The following is a 20,491-nucleotide window of genomic DNA, read 5'->3' as shown; positions in this document are numbered from 1 at the left end:
TACTTTTCTATTATATTCATTTCTGGTTCTGATAGCAATCCATGTTTCCTTACTTCAGTTTCCTTATTTCACAGTATGCTCTTTGAACATTAATCATGGAAGAATTATAGCTTGAACGCAAACTGAAATATAGAAAGTCAAATAACATGGTACATTAAAAAATGTTCCATAATGCTGTTTTAGCTATTTTACAGTTAATGAATGCAGTTGTAAAAAAAATATATTTTTTTAAATTGTAAATATGTGGAAATTTATTTGCAAGCAAACAATAAATGTGGTTGAGTCACACCTTCTTCAAGTCAGTACACCAATTAAGTAATGTGTTCATTTTGTTTTAAAAATATACACAATGAGGCACATTTTGAAAGCATGACATGTACTTTAATTCAAAAAATTAAGTGAACTAGAGAATACATTTCCTTTCCATTTATTTAAAAAAATCCTACCAAAGTCACCAGAGCTCTCAAAATAACACATACCCATGTGGAAACATCAGGAAAAAAAAAACATTTATTTTCTATACCATTAATGTAAATGTTCAAATGTAAACTATAAGAATACCTGTGCCTAGAAACGTTCATTTCATGTTCATCTAGAGTAATGGATAAAATACATGATGCATTTATTTGAAACTAATTTAAATAGCAAACAAGTCTCTGCATAATAGAGCAGAATCAGTTGACTTGACTTCATCATAAATAAGTCTGCTACATTGTGAATTACAAAAGTTAACCAGATTTTTTAGTCTGTCTCTAGTTATGTTAGATGAGGGCAAGGCAATGGGTGCCGCTCACTCCGAGCATGTGTTGGTATGTATATTTGTTTGCCCTAATGTTTATAACCTACCTTTATACTTATACATTTAAACCTAGCAACAGTCCTGTCTGTCTCTGTGCAATTTATATCTTGCATTTGTATTAACTGTTAAAATAAGAATGTGTATTTCTTGTTTTGTTTTTTTCTTTTTAAAAGTAACAATCTAGTTTACAAAATTGTCACATTTAATCTAAGGCCAATGGTACAAATAGCTTTTAATCTAAACTTGTCATTTCCAGAAAATACATTATTTTTTAATTTATTGATAAAATAGTCCTTCTAGTAAAACTCTTCCCCACAAATATTCTTCTAGGGTGTAGTATAAACTATTACTAATTTCGACATTTACTGCATTCCAGATATTAGAGATCATTATTTTGTACATTTAAAAGTCTCTCTTTATAGTCCCATCTCCAAAAGTTTTACCCGAGCAGAAATCATTACTTAATTTCCAGAAATGTTTAAGGCTTTATGTATTTGATGCATATTGGTGATTTCACAGAACTGCTAAAAAAGATAGTTAGAAAATAATTAAATATAAGTTAGTGCAGAGATCAATTTAATATTGTTACTTAAAATTTGAAAAAAAAATTGAAACAATTTCACACAAAAAATAAAGATACATTGATACCATCATCCACGCACATGTAAATTTCCCACGTGAAGAACAGAAATACTGTCATTAGCACAATCAACTATAAACATTTAATGCCCCCAAATAATCATACAGAAATGCTAACATGATTTTTGGTTACAAAATTCAAACTGTAAAACAATAAGTTATACATTTACATTTGTTTAGCTAAATTGACACATTTGTTTTTTTTTATGTAATATGCTGACTTGAATTGAATTTAGGCAACAATTAGGTAATATATATACTTATATACAACACTTTGACCAGGTGCTTTGTGAAATCTCGGGTTCAGCATAGGCATTTGTGTAAATGGGACAAAGTTAGTTTTGGGGAATGGGCTTGTTAACTGATTACTCATCTGTAATTATGTGATGATGTGTTTAAACATGCTATTTTGAAGTGACTTTGATTACCAGGGCTATGTTTGAAATTAAATACAATTTGTGGCATGCTGAAGAAAATGTGATCAGCTTATTCAGTCTCATTGCAAATACATTAGTAGAGAACTGGTTATAAAATAGGGGTTGATCGGGTTTCAGATTCCAAATTTGCTTATTTTGTGATAACATGTGGACAGGTTTTGCACTTCTTGCTTTACTTTCACACTGAGATAGTCATGCACTCAACAATTTAAACACTCACAACAGGGTCCATGAATTAGGATGGGTTTCTGTAGTAATTGTGCTGTTCTTGTTTTGCATGTAACAATTTAGCTCAAGTTCTGATAGTCATTTTCTTAAGTAATGTTTGCATCATAAAATGTTCATAGATTCCCATTAGCATTATCTTCGTGTTAGCCTCTTCATTTTTATAATCCTTTACAGTTATCGCGTGACCTAAGGAGACAAAGAAAAAAACATATATATTAATCTGATGATTTATCTTTACATGTAACAAGTGGTGGCTCCAGAGGTGAGGCTGAAGCACAGTCCAAAATTCAAATAGGGACACACTGACTGCCAGTGAGTCCCGGTCAGCATTGTTTGGGGTGGCAGTTGGTGTGACTTCCTTATTGAATTTTGGAGTGTGCTGCAGCACAACCTCTGGAGCCAACACTGCCTGTAACAAAAATCACTATAGTAGGGCAGCTGGCTAATACAGAAGCAGAGAGATCCACAGGTATCCCAAATCAGGATATCTCTATGGGATGCAGTCAGGATACCGGCGGGCGGGAGGGTTAGGTGTAGGGTGCGGGGAAGGGAGGTTAGGTTTAGGCACTAACGGGGGAGGTTAGGGTTAGGCTATTCAGCCGCCGGCATTAAATACCGATTCCTATCTCTACTATGTTATTGTTAAGATATTACTTGAAGAAAGGTATCCGAATGTTATAGTGCTAGCTTATATATTTTTCTCCAAGTATTACTAAGATGTTTTTCATGCAAATACCTGGGCTAAGATAAAGTGACAAATGATGATAAATCTGAAACAAAAAATAGTACAGTATATTGAAACACTATTTTAGACACCTAGAGCCGTATTCAATATGAGCCGAGCCGCGATACTTTTTTGCGGCCCGGACTTTCCGCTTACTTCACCTGTTTGGCAGGCAGAAGAGTATCGTGCACGTGCACGCTTTACCCCGTATTCAATATGAAAGTAAGAGAAAATGGGACCCGGCGAAACTGAAACAGGCGGAAAGTGCTGTCAGATTTGGGGAAATTAGTCTGACAACCCCCAAAAGATGCTCTGACATGGGGATTCACTAAGATAACCCCTGATTTGGCTTGCTGAAGGTCTTTGAGGTTTTTAAAAGGGCTCAATAGCTGCTAAATAGTGCTTTTCTATAAGTAGTGCAGAATAGTATTCTGGAGTATTTTTTTCCTGAAAATAACTATTCCCAGCAAATTTAGGGTACTTGAAAATGGGGGTCTGCATATTTAAAAGTTGCTAAAGTATAGTTGTAATAATTGTGAAAAATCCACTTTCCGCAAGCACCTGCAATCAAAAAAACACTTGGGGCATACTTGGGGACCCCCCCCAGAGTCAAGTTCGCTAGTTTTTAACTTTGTACCCCAATTTAATTTTATTTTTGCCCCCTTTTTCAAAGTAATTTTTTGGGGGGTCCTAAAGAGTTTATTTTTTTTTGACACAGTTTACCTTTGGGGGACTGTCTGAAGGCTGCAGGGGGGTTCCCGCAATGTTGCACCCTAAAACCCCAATTCTGCATTTTTTTCCGCCTGCTATTCATAGGCGAAACTTTTTCGCCTGGTAAATGGCATTGACTTTCCGCCTAGATGGAAAGTCCTTCAAATTGAATACGGGGTAAAACCAAAACAGGCGAAAATGATGTCACCCGCGAAAAAGTTTCACCAAAAATACGCGAAAACGGCTTTTCGCTCCAAATTGAATTCGGGCCCTAATTGTCTTACTGGAAAAATTATTTCACTTTTGACACCTTTCTCTAATATTGTCTCCCCAGGAATTTTTAGCTTCAATTAACCTGGGCTAATATAAACAAACTGATGGTAAACACAACTTTCATTTCAATGACTTAATTGAGCCATTATTACTGATATTGTAAAGTACATGTAAAAAAATATACAGTGCATCCGGAAAGTATTCACTGCGCTAAAACTTTTTTTCATGTTACAGCCTTATTCCAAACTGGAATAAATTCATTTTTGTCCTCCATCATGACAACGTTTAAATAGTTTTTTTGAGATTTTTGCAAATTTCATTAAAAAGACCGAAGAAATCACATGTACATAAATATTCACAGCCTTTGCTCAATACTTTGTTGATACACCTTTGGCAGCAATTACAGCCTCAAGTCTTTTTGAGTTTGATGCTACAAGCTTGGCACACCTATCTTTGGGCAGTTTCGCACATTCCTCTTTGCAGAACCTCTCAAGCTCCTTCAGGTTGGATGGGAAGCATCGGTGCACAACCATTTTCAGATCTCTCCAGATATGTTCAATCAGATTCAAGTTTGGGCTCTGGCTGGGCCACTCAAGGACTTTCACAGAGTTGTCCTGAAGCCACTCCTTTGATATCTTGGCTGTGTGCTTAGGGTCCATGTCCTGCTGAAAGATGAACCATCGCCCCAGTCTGAAGTCAAGAGAGCTCTGGAGCAGGTTTTCATCCAGGATGTCTCTGTACATTGCTGCTTTCATCTTTGCCTCTATCCTGACTAGTCTCCCAGTACCTGCCACTGAAAAACATCCCCACAGCATGATGCTGCCATCACCATGCTTTACTGTAGGGACGGTATTGGCCTGGTGATGAGCGGTGCCTGGTTTCCTCCAAACATAACTCCTGACATTCACAACAAAGAGTTCAATCTTTGTCTCATCAGACCAGAGAATTTTGTTTCTCATGGTCTAAGAGTCCTTCAGGTGCATTTTGGCAAACTCCAGGTGGGCTGCCATGTGCTTTTTACTAAGGAGTGGCTTCCGTCCAGTCACTCTACCATACAGGCCTTATTGGTGGATTGCTGCAGAGATGGTTGTCCTTCTGGAAGGTTCTCCTCTCTCCAAAGAGGAATGCTGTAGCTCTGACAGAGTGACCATCGGGTTCTTGGTCACCTCCCTGACTAGGGCTCTTCTCCCCTCGATCGCTTAGTTTAGATGGCCGGCCAACTCTAGGAAGAGTCCTGGTGGTTCCAAACTTATTCCATTTACGGATGATGGAGGCCACTGTGCTCATTGGGACCTTCAAAGCAGCAGATATTTTTCTGTACCCTTCCCCAGATTTGTGCCTTGAGACAATCCAGTCTCGGAGGTCTAGCCAATTCCTTGGACTTCATGCTTGCTCTGACATGCACTGTCAAGTGTGGGACCTTATATAGACAGGTGTATACCTTTCAAAATCATGTCCAATCAACTGATTTTACCACAGGTGGACTCCAATTAAGCTGTAGGAACATCTCAAGGATGATCAGTGGAAACAGGATGCATCTGAGCACAATTTTGAGCTTCATGGCAAAGGCTATGAATATTTATGTACATGTGATTTCTTAGTTTTTTTTTAAATTAAATTTGCAAAAATCTAAAACAAATGTTTTACACATTGTCATTATGGGATATTGGACCTCATTCAGAGCCGGTCATTGCGGCTGCACGGTCGTACGCCACCGATGTTTGCTAAACTGCGCATGCGTAAAGTTCGCATTGCGCGTGCGCAAACTAGCTGTTACGATCAGAAATTTCTCTCTCCTTGAACACAGCCAGGTTGGTAGTTTGAGTGACAGAATGAGGCATTTGTGGGTGGTAACAGGGGAAGGTGCTTGAAAATGGGGGAGTGGAGATCCGAACGCAGGCGTGCCTAATTATGCAAACGGCATTTTATGGGAGTGCATAATTAACAAAGTAGTGCCATGGCACACGTGACATGGGTGGTTTGTACTCTGACCTGATCGTAGTGCTTAAGAGAGGGTATGGTCAACCTTAAGCTCTACGACCAGTTCCGATGGTTACCGATAGTCTCGATTAATCCTTATATGGCCGGAGATGACGTGTAATGCGTACGAGAAGGGGGCGTATTTTTTGTCTTATGGCCGCATCCTCCCCTTGGTCGGCCAGCTTAACGATCCGATCTTAAGGACTCAACTTGCGAGTGCATCATTTGCATATCTGGCCCCTTTTCCTTTACGACCATCCGGCCGCAACGACCGACTCTGAATGAGGTCCTTTGTGTGTAGAATTTTGAGGACAAAAATGAATGTATTCCATTTTGGAATAAGGCTGTAACATAACAAAATGTGGAAAAAGTGAAGCACTGTGAATACTTTTAGGTTGCACTGTACAGACTGATTTGCTCCATAACCTCTATATCATCTTTCTGAGCCTGTAATTGCTCACTGCGCAGCCTACACAACTTGGAACTACTCGGTCACACATATATGACTCTCCCTGGTCCTCTTCCTCACTCATGTTTCTCCTGGCTGCTGACCAGATCTCCCCACAACCACAGGCCCCACACAACCCTTACTATCTGCTAAATTTTCTTTTAACATTTCCCTCCCAACATAGTTTTCATGTTTCCACTTTCCATTGCTCTACACTCTACAGTGATAGAAGTGTCTGCTGCACACTCACATCTGTTCATTACCTTTTCCTCTCTAATTCCTTCACATGTTTAGCTTTAAAGAGCTTTGAAACTTTCAAGTGGAGATGCCAGAGAGTCATCATCACATAGAATAATTGAGAAGGAGATAGTACAGAGTTGAGGAAGTAGATTTGTGAGCAGGGCCCTCTTACCTCTATGTCTGTCTGTTATTATTCAGTTTTGTTCTATTAATGTTGTTTCGAATTGTAAAGCGCAACCAAATATGCTGCACTGTACCAGAAACTGTTAATAAATAAATATAAGTTGTAGTGAAGACTGAAGTAATGTATTAGCTAACAGAAAGAGGATCTATAGGAGGAGAACAGTAGAGGATCAAGAAAAAATGACCCTTTGCTTTAGCCATGAGCAGGTCAATGGTCACTTTTGTGAAGTTAGAATTAGTTGAGTGCAGAGAGTAGATAATGATTTCACAAAGTTGAGGAGCTTCAGGGTAATGAACTGGGCTAGTTTGTTTTACACAAGCTACTGAAGCAGTCTGGAAGTAAAGGAGAATAGAGAAAGTTGGTGATAGTTAGATCAAGAGATAAAATAAGAGAGATGCTTAAAGGAAATCACCAGTGAGGAGGGACAGATAGAACAAGTGAGTTAGGTGCAGGCAAGAAATGGAGACCTATGCAAAAACTTTGTGGGTAAGTTAATTGGGTGAAATTAGGTTGTTCTGTCAGGGTTGTTCTTTGACATGCACAGCCATTCATCCTCTACATAATAACAGATTTTTATATTACTCAGAACAGGTGGAGATTAGGACTATTCTTATACTGTTACTGAGACAAAATACTTATTATACACAGTGCAATGTTTAATAAAAGATACAGTCAGGTCCATAAATATTGGGACATTGACAGAATTTTCATATTTTGGCCTCTATTCACCACCACAATGGCTTTGAAATGAAACAAACAAGATGTAATTTAACTGCAGACTTTCAGATTCAATTTGAGGGTAATTACATCCAAATCAGGTGAACGGTGTAGGAATTACAATGGTTTCTATATGTGCCTCCCACTTTTTAAGGGGTCAAAAGTAATGGGACAAACTAAACAATCCTAAATCTAACTTTCACTTTTTAATACTTTGTTGCAAATCCTTTGCAGGCAATTACAGCTTGAAGTCTGGAACACATAGACATCACCAGACACTGGATTTCATCCCTGGTGATGCTCTGCCAGGCCTCTACTGCAAATGTCTTGAGTTCCTGCTTGTTCTTGGGGCATTTTCCCTTCAGTTTTGTCTTCATCAAGTGAAATGCATGCTCAATCAGATTCAGGTCAGGGGATTGACTTGGTCATTGCATAACATTCCACTTTTTAGCCTTAAAAAAACTCTTTGGTTGCTTTTGCAGTATGCTTCGGGCCATTGTCCATCTGCACTGTGAAGTGCCGTCCAATGAGTTCTGAAGCATTTGACTGAATTTGAGCATATAATATTGCCCGAAACACTTCAGAATTCATTCTGCTGCTTTTGTTAGCAGTCACATCATCAATAAATACAAGGGAACCAGTTCCATTGGCAGCCATACATGCCCACGCCATGACACTACCACCACCATGCTTCAATGATGAGGTGGTATGTTTTGGATCATGAGCAGTTCCTTTCCTTCTCCATACTCTTCTCTTCCCATCACTCTGGTATAAGTTGATCTTTGTCTCATCTGTCAATAGGATGTTGTTCCAGAACTGTAATGGCTTTTTTAGATGTTGTTTGGCAAACTCTAATCTGGTCTTCCTGTTTTTGTGGCTCACCAATGGTTTGCATCTTGTGGTGAACCCTCTATATTCACTCTTGTGAAGTCTTCTCTTGATTGTTTACTTTGACACATATACATCTACCTCCAGGAGAGTGTTCTTGATTTGGCCAACTGTTGTGAAGGGGTTTTTCTTCACCAGGGAAATAATTCTTTTGTCATCCACCACAGTTGTTTTCCGTGGTCTTCCGGGTCTTTTGGTGTTGCTGAGCTCTCCAGTGCATTCTTTCTTTTTAAGAATGTTCCAAACAGTTGATTTGGCCACACCTAATGTTTTTGCTATCTCTCTGATGGGTTTGTTTTGCTTTTTCAGCCTGATGATGGCTTGCTTCACTGATAGTAACAGCTCTTTGGATCTCATATTGAGAGCTGACAGCAACTGATTCCAAATGCAAATGTCACACCTAGAATCAACTCCAGACCTTTTACCTGCTTAATTGATAATGAAATAACGAGGGAATAGCTCACACCTGTCCATGAAATTGCTTTTGAGTTGATAGTCCCATTACTTTTGGACCCTTAAAAAGTGGGAGGCACATATTGAAACTGTTGTAATTCCTACACCGTTCACCCGATTTGGATGTAATTACCCCCAAATTAAATCTGAAAGTCTGCAGTTAAAGCACATCTTGTTTGTTTCATTTCAAAGCCATTGTGGTGGTGAATAGAGGCCAAAATCTGAAAATTCTGTCAATGTCCCAATATTTATGGACCTGACTGTACATTAAAACAGGACTATGTGCCTCCACAAAGTATTTAACCAATCCCAGCATCAGAAAGCCCTGTCTAGTTTCATATATAATATTGAGACCATAAATGCAGCATAGAACTGGATCCCCTAAAAAGTGCCCATCTCCTAGAGGCTGCTGAAAAGATCTGTGATATGTATAACCTCTCTTGCACTGTGGGGGTCTGTAACTAACAAGATAGGAACCACATGAGTTGGGTTTCTTTCCTCTTTCCTTTGGCAGTCTCTAAAATTATTACTCTTGTTTACATCCTTTAACATTCACAATTATGTGTTTTTTATGTATTCATCAGATTTGGCCAAACTGACCCCATTCAGAAGCTTTATGTGGTGAGGATATAATGGGGAAGGCTATGATTAACATTGACACTAATAAGTCATTCAGATGTGTCCTCACACACCTAGCCTCAATACGGCCTGTGGCGTGAGAAGCCTGTCGTGAGAGTGGGACCTGGTCCTGTGTGACTCTGCTTGCGCCATGCATGGTTTTTACCTGTAAATGCTTCTTACTTACAAATGCAATGCAACTAAGATATAGCATGAGAGAGCAGCCAGTGAGTCAGGGGGTGAATACAATTGACATAAATAAAGGTTCGTATCTGTAAAAAAAAGTAGTATTTTATTTACTGACCTGCAGAGTAAAAATAACATGTAATCCCCTTTGAATACACATGTATTATTAATAGTATACAATGTAATACATATTGAAAATGCAATCTTCCTCTAGCTGCAGCATAGTAACCTGCACACCTAGTTTCTGCCAGACAGCTGTCTAATTGATTTATTTTGTCCAATAAGTATTTATGAATTCAGTTTATACTTGCCACCAGATTGAAGGGTTTAAGGTGGATGTTCCTCCTTATAGTAGTGGATGTTTAGAATGGTAGTCAGCCAAAGTAGCCTGTATTAAGAATGAGTGGCCCAATGCACGGTAGTCATGATGAAATAGCTCTACCTTGTGAAAGACTAATTTACAAGAAACATATTTACATAATTCCATATTTACATATGCTGTATGCTGTATAATGAATATGGCTTTTGCACGGCCATTTAAATGGAGAAATTAGCGAGATGTCTTTAAGGCCGCTCCTTTTCCCAACATTGAAGAAGTGATGCAGAAGAGCACTTAGGTTATTTTTTTCATTTTTTAAGTGGTCCCATCAAATTTGGGGTACATGAAAATGGGTACTAGCATATTTTGATGTCCCTAAAGTCAGTTTTTAAAAATTCTGCATTTGTGCACCTGCCGCTATAATTCTATTCTTCAAAACACCTGCCGCATACATGCAGAATAGCCCTGAACCTATTTCCCTATTGTTTAACAATTTTTCCCCATTTTTTTTTTTTGCACCCCAATTTTTAAGTTAATTTTTTGGGGTGTCCCTATTTTTTTTTAAACTTTTCTTGACACAGTTCTTTTTTAAATGTCATTCTCAGGGGTGCAGGCTATTTTTTTTAAGCCTGCACCCCTAAACCCCAATTCTGCACTTTTTTTCGACACCTATTCAATGGTGAAAAGTTTTTTATCAAAGAGAAGAAGAGGCAGGATATCTGTGCACTGAGAATGGGCATGGTTGTGGCGAGCTGCAGTAAGTGGTACAGCTGACTCTGTAAATAGGCAAATGGATAAATAGATATACGTACCGTTCAACCTTAATCTAGGCTAGGGAAGTGGTCTCATGTGAACTGGTATATAGCCCGTGAGAGTCGGTATGTTTATGAAAAAAGAGGGGTTTTAATGCAAAAAACAGGGGGCATACACAATACATATATAAGTCACTAATTGTAACAAAGACAAATAATTAAGTAGATAAGGTGATAAAGTATAAGTTACTGATTATAACAAATACAGATATATAGGTAGAAAAGGTAATAAACATTAATCGAATTGCATGGTCAATTAAAATGAACATGTAAAGGAGATCATAAATAAATAAGATAAACTGCTGTGTTTGCAGATGGCTGAATGTCAGAGCTCAAAATGGGTCCAAGTAATATCGTTAGTGAAGTGAGGATTTTGGACAAATAAGTCTTTGGAAATAGGGTTGTAGCGGCGTCCCGCTTGTTATATAGTACAGTGTGTTGAAGCGCTAGATGAGGTGCCCGGGTGAAGCTTCCTGAGGAAGGGAGTACGGAAAGATCGGCAGCCAGGGGGTTAACTCTGAGTGGTTGCTGCTAACTCCCATGCAGGTGCCGGTGGGGCGCCTGTTCCCAGGCGTCCGCCGACGCTGCAGTCCGGGTCAGCTGCTACCGTGGTGTGGGGGATGCTATAGTTAGGCTCTGGGTAGCCAATAACCACACACCCCTGCCACACCAGAGACTTACCTTCCTCTGTATCGCCGCTGTCCGCTCCTTCCTCTTGCTGGCTGTGCTGGTATGCGGTGCTTGTCTCCCTTCTTTCTGCCTGGTCTCCTGGTCTGGTCACGTGTCAGGCCCTTCTCCTCTATGTGTTTCTCCTCCGCTTCCGGGTATGGTCACGTGGGGGTTGTTCTGAGTCACGGCTTGTTCAGTTTAGCAAATACAGCAGTAGTTCTCATAAAGATCTCCAAATGAAGAATAATTGTAATGGTCTTATGGTTGATTTTTGTCCTCCAACGCGTTTCAGCCCAATGGCCTTTTTCAAGGAGTTGTCTGTCAATGTGGGGTTATGTTCAACCAGCATAATATAGGAAGGATCTGATTGGATTGGTCTCATGTGGATCAAGCATGTCCTGATTGGTCCATAAGCTAACTACAATTGTGTCATTAGAACAAGATGATACAGGTGAAGATAGGTCACATTTCTAGATCTCAACATCTTCATAGAAAAATAAATTGTACACACAAATACATTCAGAAAAACAGTGGATGTTAATAGTTTCATCTTGTCTAGCAGCTGGCACCATCCATGCTGACTAGAAACGATACCAAAGGGACAGTTCCTCAGATTAAGGAGGAATTGTTCAAAACTACAAGACTTCCAGATACAAGGACAGGAATTATCTACTCAATTTTTGGAAAAACAATATGACAAACATAACATAGAACAAGCATTTAAGGAAGTAGAACAATTAGAAAGGAACGACCTACTTGAGTACAAACAGAAGGACAACCAGAATGACACAAGTACCCCAATGTTCATTACACAATATTCTAGACAAGCGAAACAAATACAAGAAATCATAAAGAAACGATGGCCAATCCTACTTGGGGATGACAACATTGCAGACATTTTACCATCAAAACCTAAAATTGTGTACAGGAAAGCACCTGATTTAAAATACAAACTTGTACACAACCATATTCCACCGAGACAACTTATACAAACCACCATTGGCAATAACACACCCCAAGTAGGGTTCTTTTACTGTGGTGGATGCATAGGATGCAAGAATATGGGACAAAGAACAACAAAACCTACTAACACATTCAAATCTAGTAGCACCGGAAAGGAATACCCAATAACTAAAAGAATCACATGCCACAGCAAAGGGGTAATATACCTAGTAGAGTGTGGATGCGGTAAGCAATACATTGGGAGGACTACAAGATTGTTGAGAACATGGATAAATGAACATATTAGAAATATCAGAAAAGAGGGTGTGGATCATAATCTCTCGAACCATTTCAAACTCTGTCACAATAGTGACCCCAAAACACTCAGATTCCTAGGAATCGAAGAAGTCATACCCAATTGGAGAGGGGGTAATTATGAAAATAAAACTAATACAAGGGAACTTAAATGGATGTACGAACTTAACACATTCGCACCACAAGGACATAACATGGATAACGAAATAAAATCAATAATTTGTAATAAGTGAAATGAGATCCACTATAATTCCATGCCTTTCACCAGGATCCACTATGATCATTATGATCTTTACACATAACATCCTCCACTCTTATGAGGTATAGGACCAAAACATGAGTTTCACCAATATCAATACACTACATAGGAGTGTGACTTCATTCCGCAGGAGTGTGACTCCTATGCCACCATGTGTGTATATAGATTTAGGCTGTTGTACATACACATGTTTATATGCTATATACATGTACGTCTATACACATGTATATATTCTCAGTTCAATATACATCTATATTGGCGCCCAATGTAATAGGTATATAGAAGCATTATTTACATCATAAATATGAACACTTATGTGAATAGCAACATATGGATGGAAAATCAGTTTCCAGTTGGTATTATGTTTCAAGATTTTTCCATTTTAATTTTTACTCATATTACTCCAATTTTATATATTCATTTCTATTCATTCTGTATCAATTTCTATATGTCTATTAGCACTATTTTTTTAGTATGAATTAATTATCCTATCATAAACATGAGTTACTCTTTATTTATTTATTCACACATTTTGCTGAACAACTAATGGACTTGGCTATTCACTTAGCCATTTTTACCTGCAACCAGAGATATACTAATTACATCCAGCTTAAGATCTAACCACCTGTATCATCTTGTTCTAATGACACAATTGTAGTTAGCTTATGGACCAATCAGGACATGCTTGATCCACATGAGACCAATCCAATCAGAAGATCCTTCCTATATTATGGTGTAGTGAACATAACCCCACATTGACAGACAACTCCTTGAAAAAGGCCATTGGGCTGAAACGCGTTGGTCATACCTTATCTGGTCATTTATATACGAGACCTTTCTCACTACTAAGGATCTCCAGGGTCACTAGTATCATCATTTTCAGTGTTTCTATATTGGCACACTCCAATATAGATTGGTTAACTATACCTCTTTGTGTTATTCGTGTATATAGTTATTGTCTTAATACTGAGAGTCTGATCAACTCTCTTGCATGTAATTTATTGTGTATACAATTTTTGAATTGGCGTATAGCCTTATTACAATAAAATGCTGTTTTTATTCTATTGTATGTTTTGAACTGATGTCCTGGCATAGATTCTAGAACGCAGTCTTTCTCTTTGCTCTGGTGAAACGCGTTGGAGGACAAAAATCAACCATAAGACCATTACAATTATTCTTCATTTGGAGATCTTTATGAGAACTACTGCTGTATTTGCTAAACTGAACAAGCCGTGACTCAGAACAACCCCCACGTGACCATACCCGGAAGCGGAGAAGAAACACACAGAGGAGAAGGGCCTGACACGTGACCAGACCAGGAGACCAGGCAGAAAGAAGGGAGACAAGCACCGCATACCAGCACAGCCGGCAAGAGGAAGGAGCGGACAGCGGCGATACAGAGGAAGGTAAGTCTCTGGTGTGGCAGGGGTGTGTGGTTATTGGCTACCCAGAGCCTAAGTATACCATCCCCCACACCACGGTAGCAGCTGACTCGGACTGCAGCTCCGGCGGACGCCTGGGAACAGGTGCCCTGCCAGCACCTGCACAGGAGTTAGCAGCAACCACTCAGAGTTAACCCCCTGGCTTCCGATCTTTCCATACTCCCTTCCTCAGGAAGCTTCACCCGGGCACCTCATCTAGCGCTTCAACACACTGTACTATATAACAAGAGGGACGCCGCTACAACCCTATTTCCAAAGACTTATTTGTCCAAAATCCTCACTTCACTAACGATAATACTTGGACCCATTTTGAGCTCTGACATTCAGCTATCTGCAAACACAGCAGTTTATCTTATTTATTTATGATCTCCTTTACATGTTCATTTTAATTGACCATGCAATTCGATTAATGTTTATTACCTTTTCTACCTATATATCTGTATTTGTTATAATCAGTAACTTATACTTTATCACCTTATCTACTTAATTATTTGTCTTTGTTACAATTAGTGACTTATATATGTATTGTGTATGCCCCCTGTTTTTTGCATTAAAACCCCTCTTTTTTCATAAACATACCGACTCTCACGGTTTATATAAAAGTTCACATGAGACCACTTCCCTAGCCTAGATTAAGGTTGAGCTTAGCGCAGTACATATATCTATTTATCCATTTGCCTGTTTTTTATCAAAGACTTGTCAAAACTGCGATAAGTCTTTGAAATTGAATAGGGTGTAAAAGTAAAACCTACGATAATGACGTCATAAAATGATGTTATCGCACCCATATTGAATACCCCTGTCAGTCTCACACAAAGTGTTGCTTATCAAATTAATAAGTGCAGTCTCCTGGACTGTCTTAGTAGCATCGTATTGTGCCGAAACTGCATGGTTGGACAAAAAAGATGCAAAAAAGACCCTAGATGTTTGGCATGACCATCAGCAACAATGTACGAGGATACATCTGTATAAAGAAACTTGTAGCAGGTAGAGAAATATAAGCTTGTCATGTATAGCTCAAGTGGTAGATTCCCAGGCCAAGTCTATAATTCTCCATTCAGAAAAATAAACTTCTCCAAAACCCTATAAGCAATTAGTAATGTTTCTTCAACTGATACACATTCCCATGTTGCAGGATAACCTTATTCCTTTTATAATATCTGCTAAAATTCTGTTTGCTATGGTAGTTTTGATTTTGATGGTTGCTAGGTAGGTCATTTTAGCTGTCTGGGTATTCCATCTATCGCTTTTATTCCAGAATATGGAAGAACATTTATTTGAGTTGATGACACTGGAAATAATCATCCTGCCCATTCAGTTGTATCTTGCTTGCCAACCAAATGGTTGTAGGGAAATTATTCTCAGTAGTGGCAGACTAAAATAGAGGTGGATTTGGTGACCACCAGGGGCATCAGGGGACATCATACTTCAGCATCATTCACCCTAGGAATGTTTGAATTAAAAGCAGCACTAGATCCTCCCCCACTTATTGGCCAATGAGTTGGCTGCAGACCTATAGCAGGTGAATGTGCAGCCAATAGCAGAAAGTTTGCAATTTCCTTTTGATCTACATGGTCAAACTGTGCTTGCGAACAAAAGAAATTAATAACGGCGCTTAAACTTGATTCCTGAGATCTTGCAAAGACAAAAATTCAAGGGCATGACTGAAGACAGGTTTATTTTTCCAAATAAATGATGTTGCAATTAAGGTAAGGAGAACATTTGCCATATACTGTAAATTGATTTTTGAACTTACTGCTGGTACAGTAAGTAGTTTAAAGTTAGTTATGTATTTTCTCTACTTTCCAAACTTGTGGGGAAATCACACCTTTTCTTCACCTTACTGGTGAGATCAAGCTTTTTCCAACAAACAGAAAAATATTAGTTCATCATGCACTAACAAACTCCATGGTTGCTTGAAAGGTTGGAACAATAGAAGTAACATAATGTAAAAACTTTGAGTGGCTGGTTGGGACATAATTAGTAACATATTAAAATTAAAGAAATAATTTGAGAAAAAAAATAATTAGATGAAAGCAAATCAGTATAGCAAATGTTGAACTGACTTATGAAATGAAAAGTGACCAGAGCATCATTCCTCTTGGGTGCCCCAACTAACTTGCTTTTACTTTATATGTATAGATTTAATTTCATTCATATTCAAGCTGTTCTCGTGATACTGGCAGAGATCATGGAGGAAATACAGTACTGCATAGGCCAGAGCATACACAATTAAATGCAGAACTTAACCATAGAAGCAGGCAATTCAGCCCATGACAGAGTTGCGTGCTTTTTCAAGATGAATTGCAGGAGCCAATTAGAAACCAACTACTGGTGTATATTTATGAAACACAGGCGATGCTGACTGCACTGACTGATTTTATAGCTTTGCATGTTCTGCAAGCAGCAATACATGTCTGGGCCCGGCTAGCAATGTATATTATGTGCCAGCTAACAGGTAAACCAGGACAAATTTTCATGATACTCTCTTTTTTACAAAATAAGAATCTTCTCTCCTTATCTACTTCCTTTTCTATTTTTGAGTTATTCTATACCACAAAACATTCTGTGTCATCATTGTGATAAACATTATTCAATGTAATAAATAAGTTTTTTAAACCAGAAACATAGGTGTTTTTGTAAGCAAGGATTTATAAGGACACATAATCTCAACTGACTGAGCATTCTCTTGAGATACAAAGCTTATAAAAATGACATAATTGCAGAACAATCATGTCATACATCTAACAGGAGCAAAACGACAGCATCTTGAAACATTGCTGTTTGAATACTGCAATATAACCCATTTTCTATAATTGCATTTAGGAGCAAATTTCCCACTAACCCCTATCAATCAATTAGACTCTTACTATCATTGCAAAACACAAATAAAATGAACTGATTTGTTTCAGTTATTCAGTGCAAATGTTGCATGTAAATGCAATATATATATATATATATATATATATATATAATTCAAGTGTTCTTAGTTGTCATGCAAATTTACTATTTTATTATTAGTTCTTTTACAAATTTCTACACAGACACAGTTAAGTTTGTGCTGATTTTTTCTTTTACTTTCTAGACCTCAAGAAACTGGGGTTATATATAAATAAATATATAGCTACAGTAATGAAGACAAAATGTAAATTGTCAGATATGCGGTCTAACCTATGATAAGTCATAATATGGAGATGAAGTCACAAGCGTCACATTATGTGGGACAGAGGCAGCAATTAAGGAGATCTGGGGTAAATAAAAGAGAGTAAAAGGTAAGTGCTATTAAGTGATAAATATATATGTATATATAGAGACAAATTACAAGGCAGGAACAAAGTGTGTTAAAGGTGGGAAGTAGAAGCAAGGGGAGAGAAAGTGGGTACAATAATCCCAAGGTATCACCTTGTCATGAATAAAGATGGCTGCCTGACAGAAATTTCAAGGTGTATACTCTACATTTTTCCCCTCAATTGAAAGTTATGTAACATGATAACCTAAGGAATTCAAGTCGACAGAGGAGTTTTTCTCTTCTCTAATTACTCTTTTGGGGGGTCTGTTTGCTGCAAACCAATGCCCCCTATGCAGCTCCGATCCCCCCCCACCACCACCACCTTAGGCTAGTAGCATCTTCTGTTCTGGGTGTGTGGTGTAATCTGCTATTTACAATTTGGGACTGGTGTCAGAGACTGTCCATAAAATCACTGACTGTTCTAATATAAAGGATAAGCAGCATACACACTAGACGATGTGTGTTTGCTGCAATATGGTCAGTGGCGGGCCCAGTGGGGTTGACAACATCGGTAAGTGTATACACACTTGCCGATGCTGACCAGCGACAAACGACGGTGGGGGGCCATTGCTCATGATATATATATATATATATATATATATATTGGGCTGTATATACAGATGACTTGGGATATCATTAATGACCCGCGGGAGCGAGTATTGTTGGTTGTACCATACAGACTAGACGATATGAATTATATATCCTTGAATACTATATTTATCATTCATATCGTTCAGTTTTATCATCTAGTGTGTATGCCCCTTAAGAATTTTGTGTCATAACATCAGTAAAAATGCTGACAAATTTCAAACAGGGTTGAAATACAATAAAATGTCACTGGTTTAAAGGCTACAAACAAGTTCATTGTGAAAATGACAGTAGTCCTTAGTGCCAGTTGAGGGTTTAAAATTTGTCATTTGCATTCATTGTTCGCTTTCCCTATCTGCATGTGAGGTTTGTGTTTAACCACTTTCCTGGCACGGTCACATCAGATACGACTGCACCAGGCTGGGCTTTCCCTGACATGGTCGTATCTGATATGACCAGTCAGAAATGCCCACTAGGCGGCTGTGGGAAGGTAATCTTCCCACAGGTGCCTACATCAGAGGGACCTTCTGGTGCCTCTGCAAGCGTGGCTGCCTTTCTAGCGTGTTCCGATCACTGCTGGCCACAGTGATTGGGCACCGTCGGCAGCCCCCTCCCATAGAAGCAGCAGTGCTTCTGCTGTGACCCGATCACTGTGGCTAGCAGTGATCGGGCAGCCATCCACCCCCTTCAGTAAATGGCAGTAGCGGCGGCTCTGGTAGCCGCCGCTGCTGCTATCTATCCGGGCCGCCAGCAGGACACCCTCCTGCTTCGGCTCCGGAGCTACAGTGATCACATAGTGATCACTGTGTGTGTGAAGGAGCAGCGTTGGCGGCTCTGGTAGCCGCCGCCGCTGCTCTGTATCCGGGCCGCCAGCGGGAGACGCTCCCGCTGCGGCTCTGGCTCTACAGTGATCACTAGGTGATCACTGTGTAGGAGCGCAGCAGCAGCGGCTCTAGTAGCCGCCACCACTGCTCTGTATCCGGGCCACCAGCGGGAGACGCTCCCGCTGTGGCTCCGGCTCTACAGTGATCACTAGGTGATCACTGTGTAGGAGCGGCTGCTGCCATGTTCTCCCGGCCTCAGCTCCGCCTCCCCATCCCCATGTGCCCGATCACTGCTGGCCACAGTGATCGGGCAATAAATAATAGAACAATTATAATATTATATATATGTATATGTATATATATATATGTATAAATATAAATGTTTGTATATATATATATATATATAAATATATATATATGTATATATACGTATGTATGTATATATATATACATATGTGTATATATATATATATATATATATATGTATATATATATATATATGTGTATATATATATATATACACACACACACACGTATGTATATATCTATGTATATATATATATATATATATATATATATATATACGTATGTATGTATACATGTATATATAAATATAAATGTTTGTATATATATATATATATATATATATATATAAATATATATATATGTATATATATATACGTATGTATATATATATATATATATATATATATACGTATGTATATATATATATATGTATATATATATATATGTGTATATATATACACACACATGTATGTATATATGTATGTATATATATATATATACACACACGTATGGCTCAATTTGTGGACTCATTTTTGCAATCTGTTGTTGTTAAGATGCCCAGTTATGTGAAGGATACAAACAATTTTCTTACCTGCCTTAAATCGTTGACATGTCTTCCAGACTCTATATGGTTGGCTACATTGGATGTATCCTCGTTGTACACTGTGAATTCGCACGATGGCGGTTTACAGGCGGTTAAACAGGCTCTTACAAATAACGAATATCACGGTCCTCCAGTTGAATTTCTGTTAGAACTTACCGAATTAGTTTTCACCAATAATTATTTTCAATATGGCAACAGTTATTTTGTACAATGCAAGGGCACCGCTATGGGGTTCAATTTGGCGCCGATGTATGCCAACTTGTGCATAGCACAATTTGAACAGACATACATTTTACCTTTGTTTGGGTCAAACATTTTATTTTACAAACGCTATATTGATGACTTGTTTTTGATTTGGTTGGATTCTGAGGCTCAATTTATGGACATGGTCAGCTTTTAAAATGAATTGGATTCTCCTATAAAATTCACTAGTCAAATACATCACTGTGAAATTAATTTCTTAGATGTCACAATTTATCGTGATGGCAGCACTCTCGGCACCACCCTCTACAGGAAGGATACGAATCGCAACACTCTTCTTTATTCTACGAGCTAACATCCAAGTCATTTGAAAGATAGTTTACCAATTTCTCAATT

The 20,491-nt window shown here is 38.5% G+C and overlaps 1 protein-coding gene across 2 annotated transcripts in view; it reads right to left on the bottom strand.

The window, feature by feature from the left end:
* Positions 1 to 394: 394 nt before the first annotated feature.
* The window catches only part of TAFA2 (TAFA chemokine like family member 2), a 351,512-nt gene continuing 331,415 nt past the window's right edge, over positions 395 to 20,491 (bottom strand). For both annotated transcript variants that reach the window (XM_088478132.1, XM_088478131.1), the window contains one exon: positions 395 to 2,289. In XM_088478132.1, coding sequence (XP_088334258.1) covers positions 2,278 to 2,289 — 12 coding nt within the window. In that variant the 3' untranslated portion in view covers positions 395 to 2,277. The remainder of the gene's footprint in view (positions 2,290 to 20,491) is intronic.

Source organism: Taudactylus pleione, unplaced genomic scaffold, assembly GCF_031769625.1.
Source record: "Taudactylus pleione unplaced genomic scaffold, aTauple2 ptg000207l, whole genome shotgun sequence".
Lineage (NCBI taxonomy): Eukaryota > Metazoa > Chordata > Amphibia > Anura > Myobatrachidae > Taudactylus > Taudactylus pleione.
Note: the sequence above shows the minus strand (reverse complement) of the source record. Positions and strands in the feature narration are given on the sequence as shown.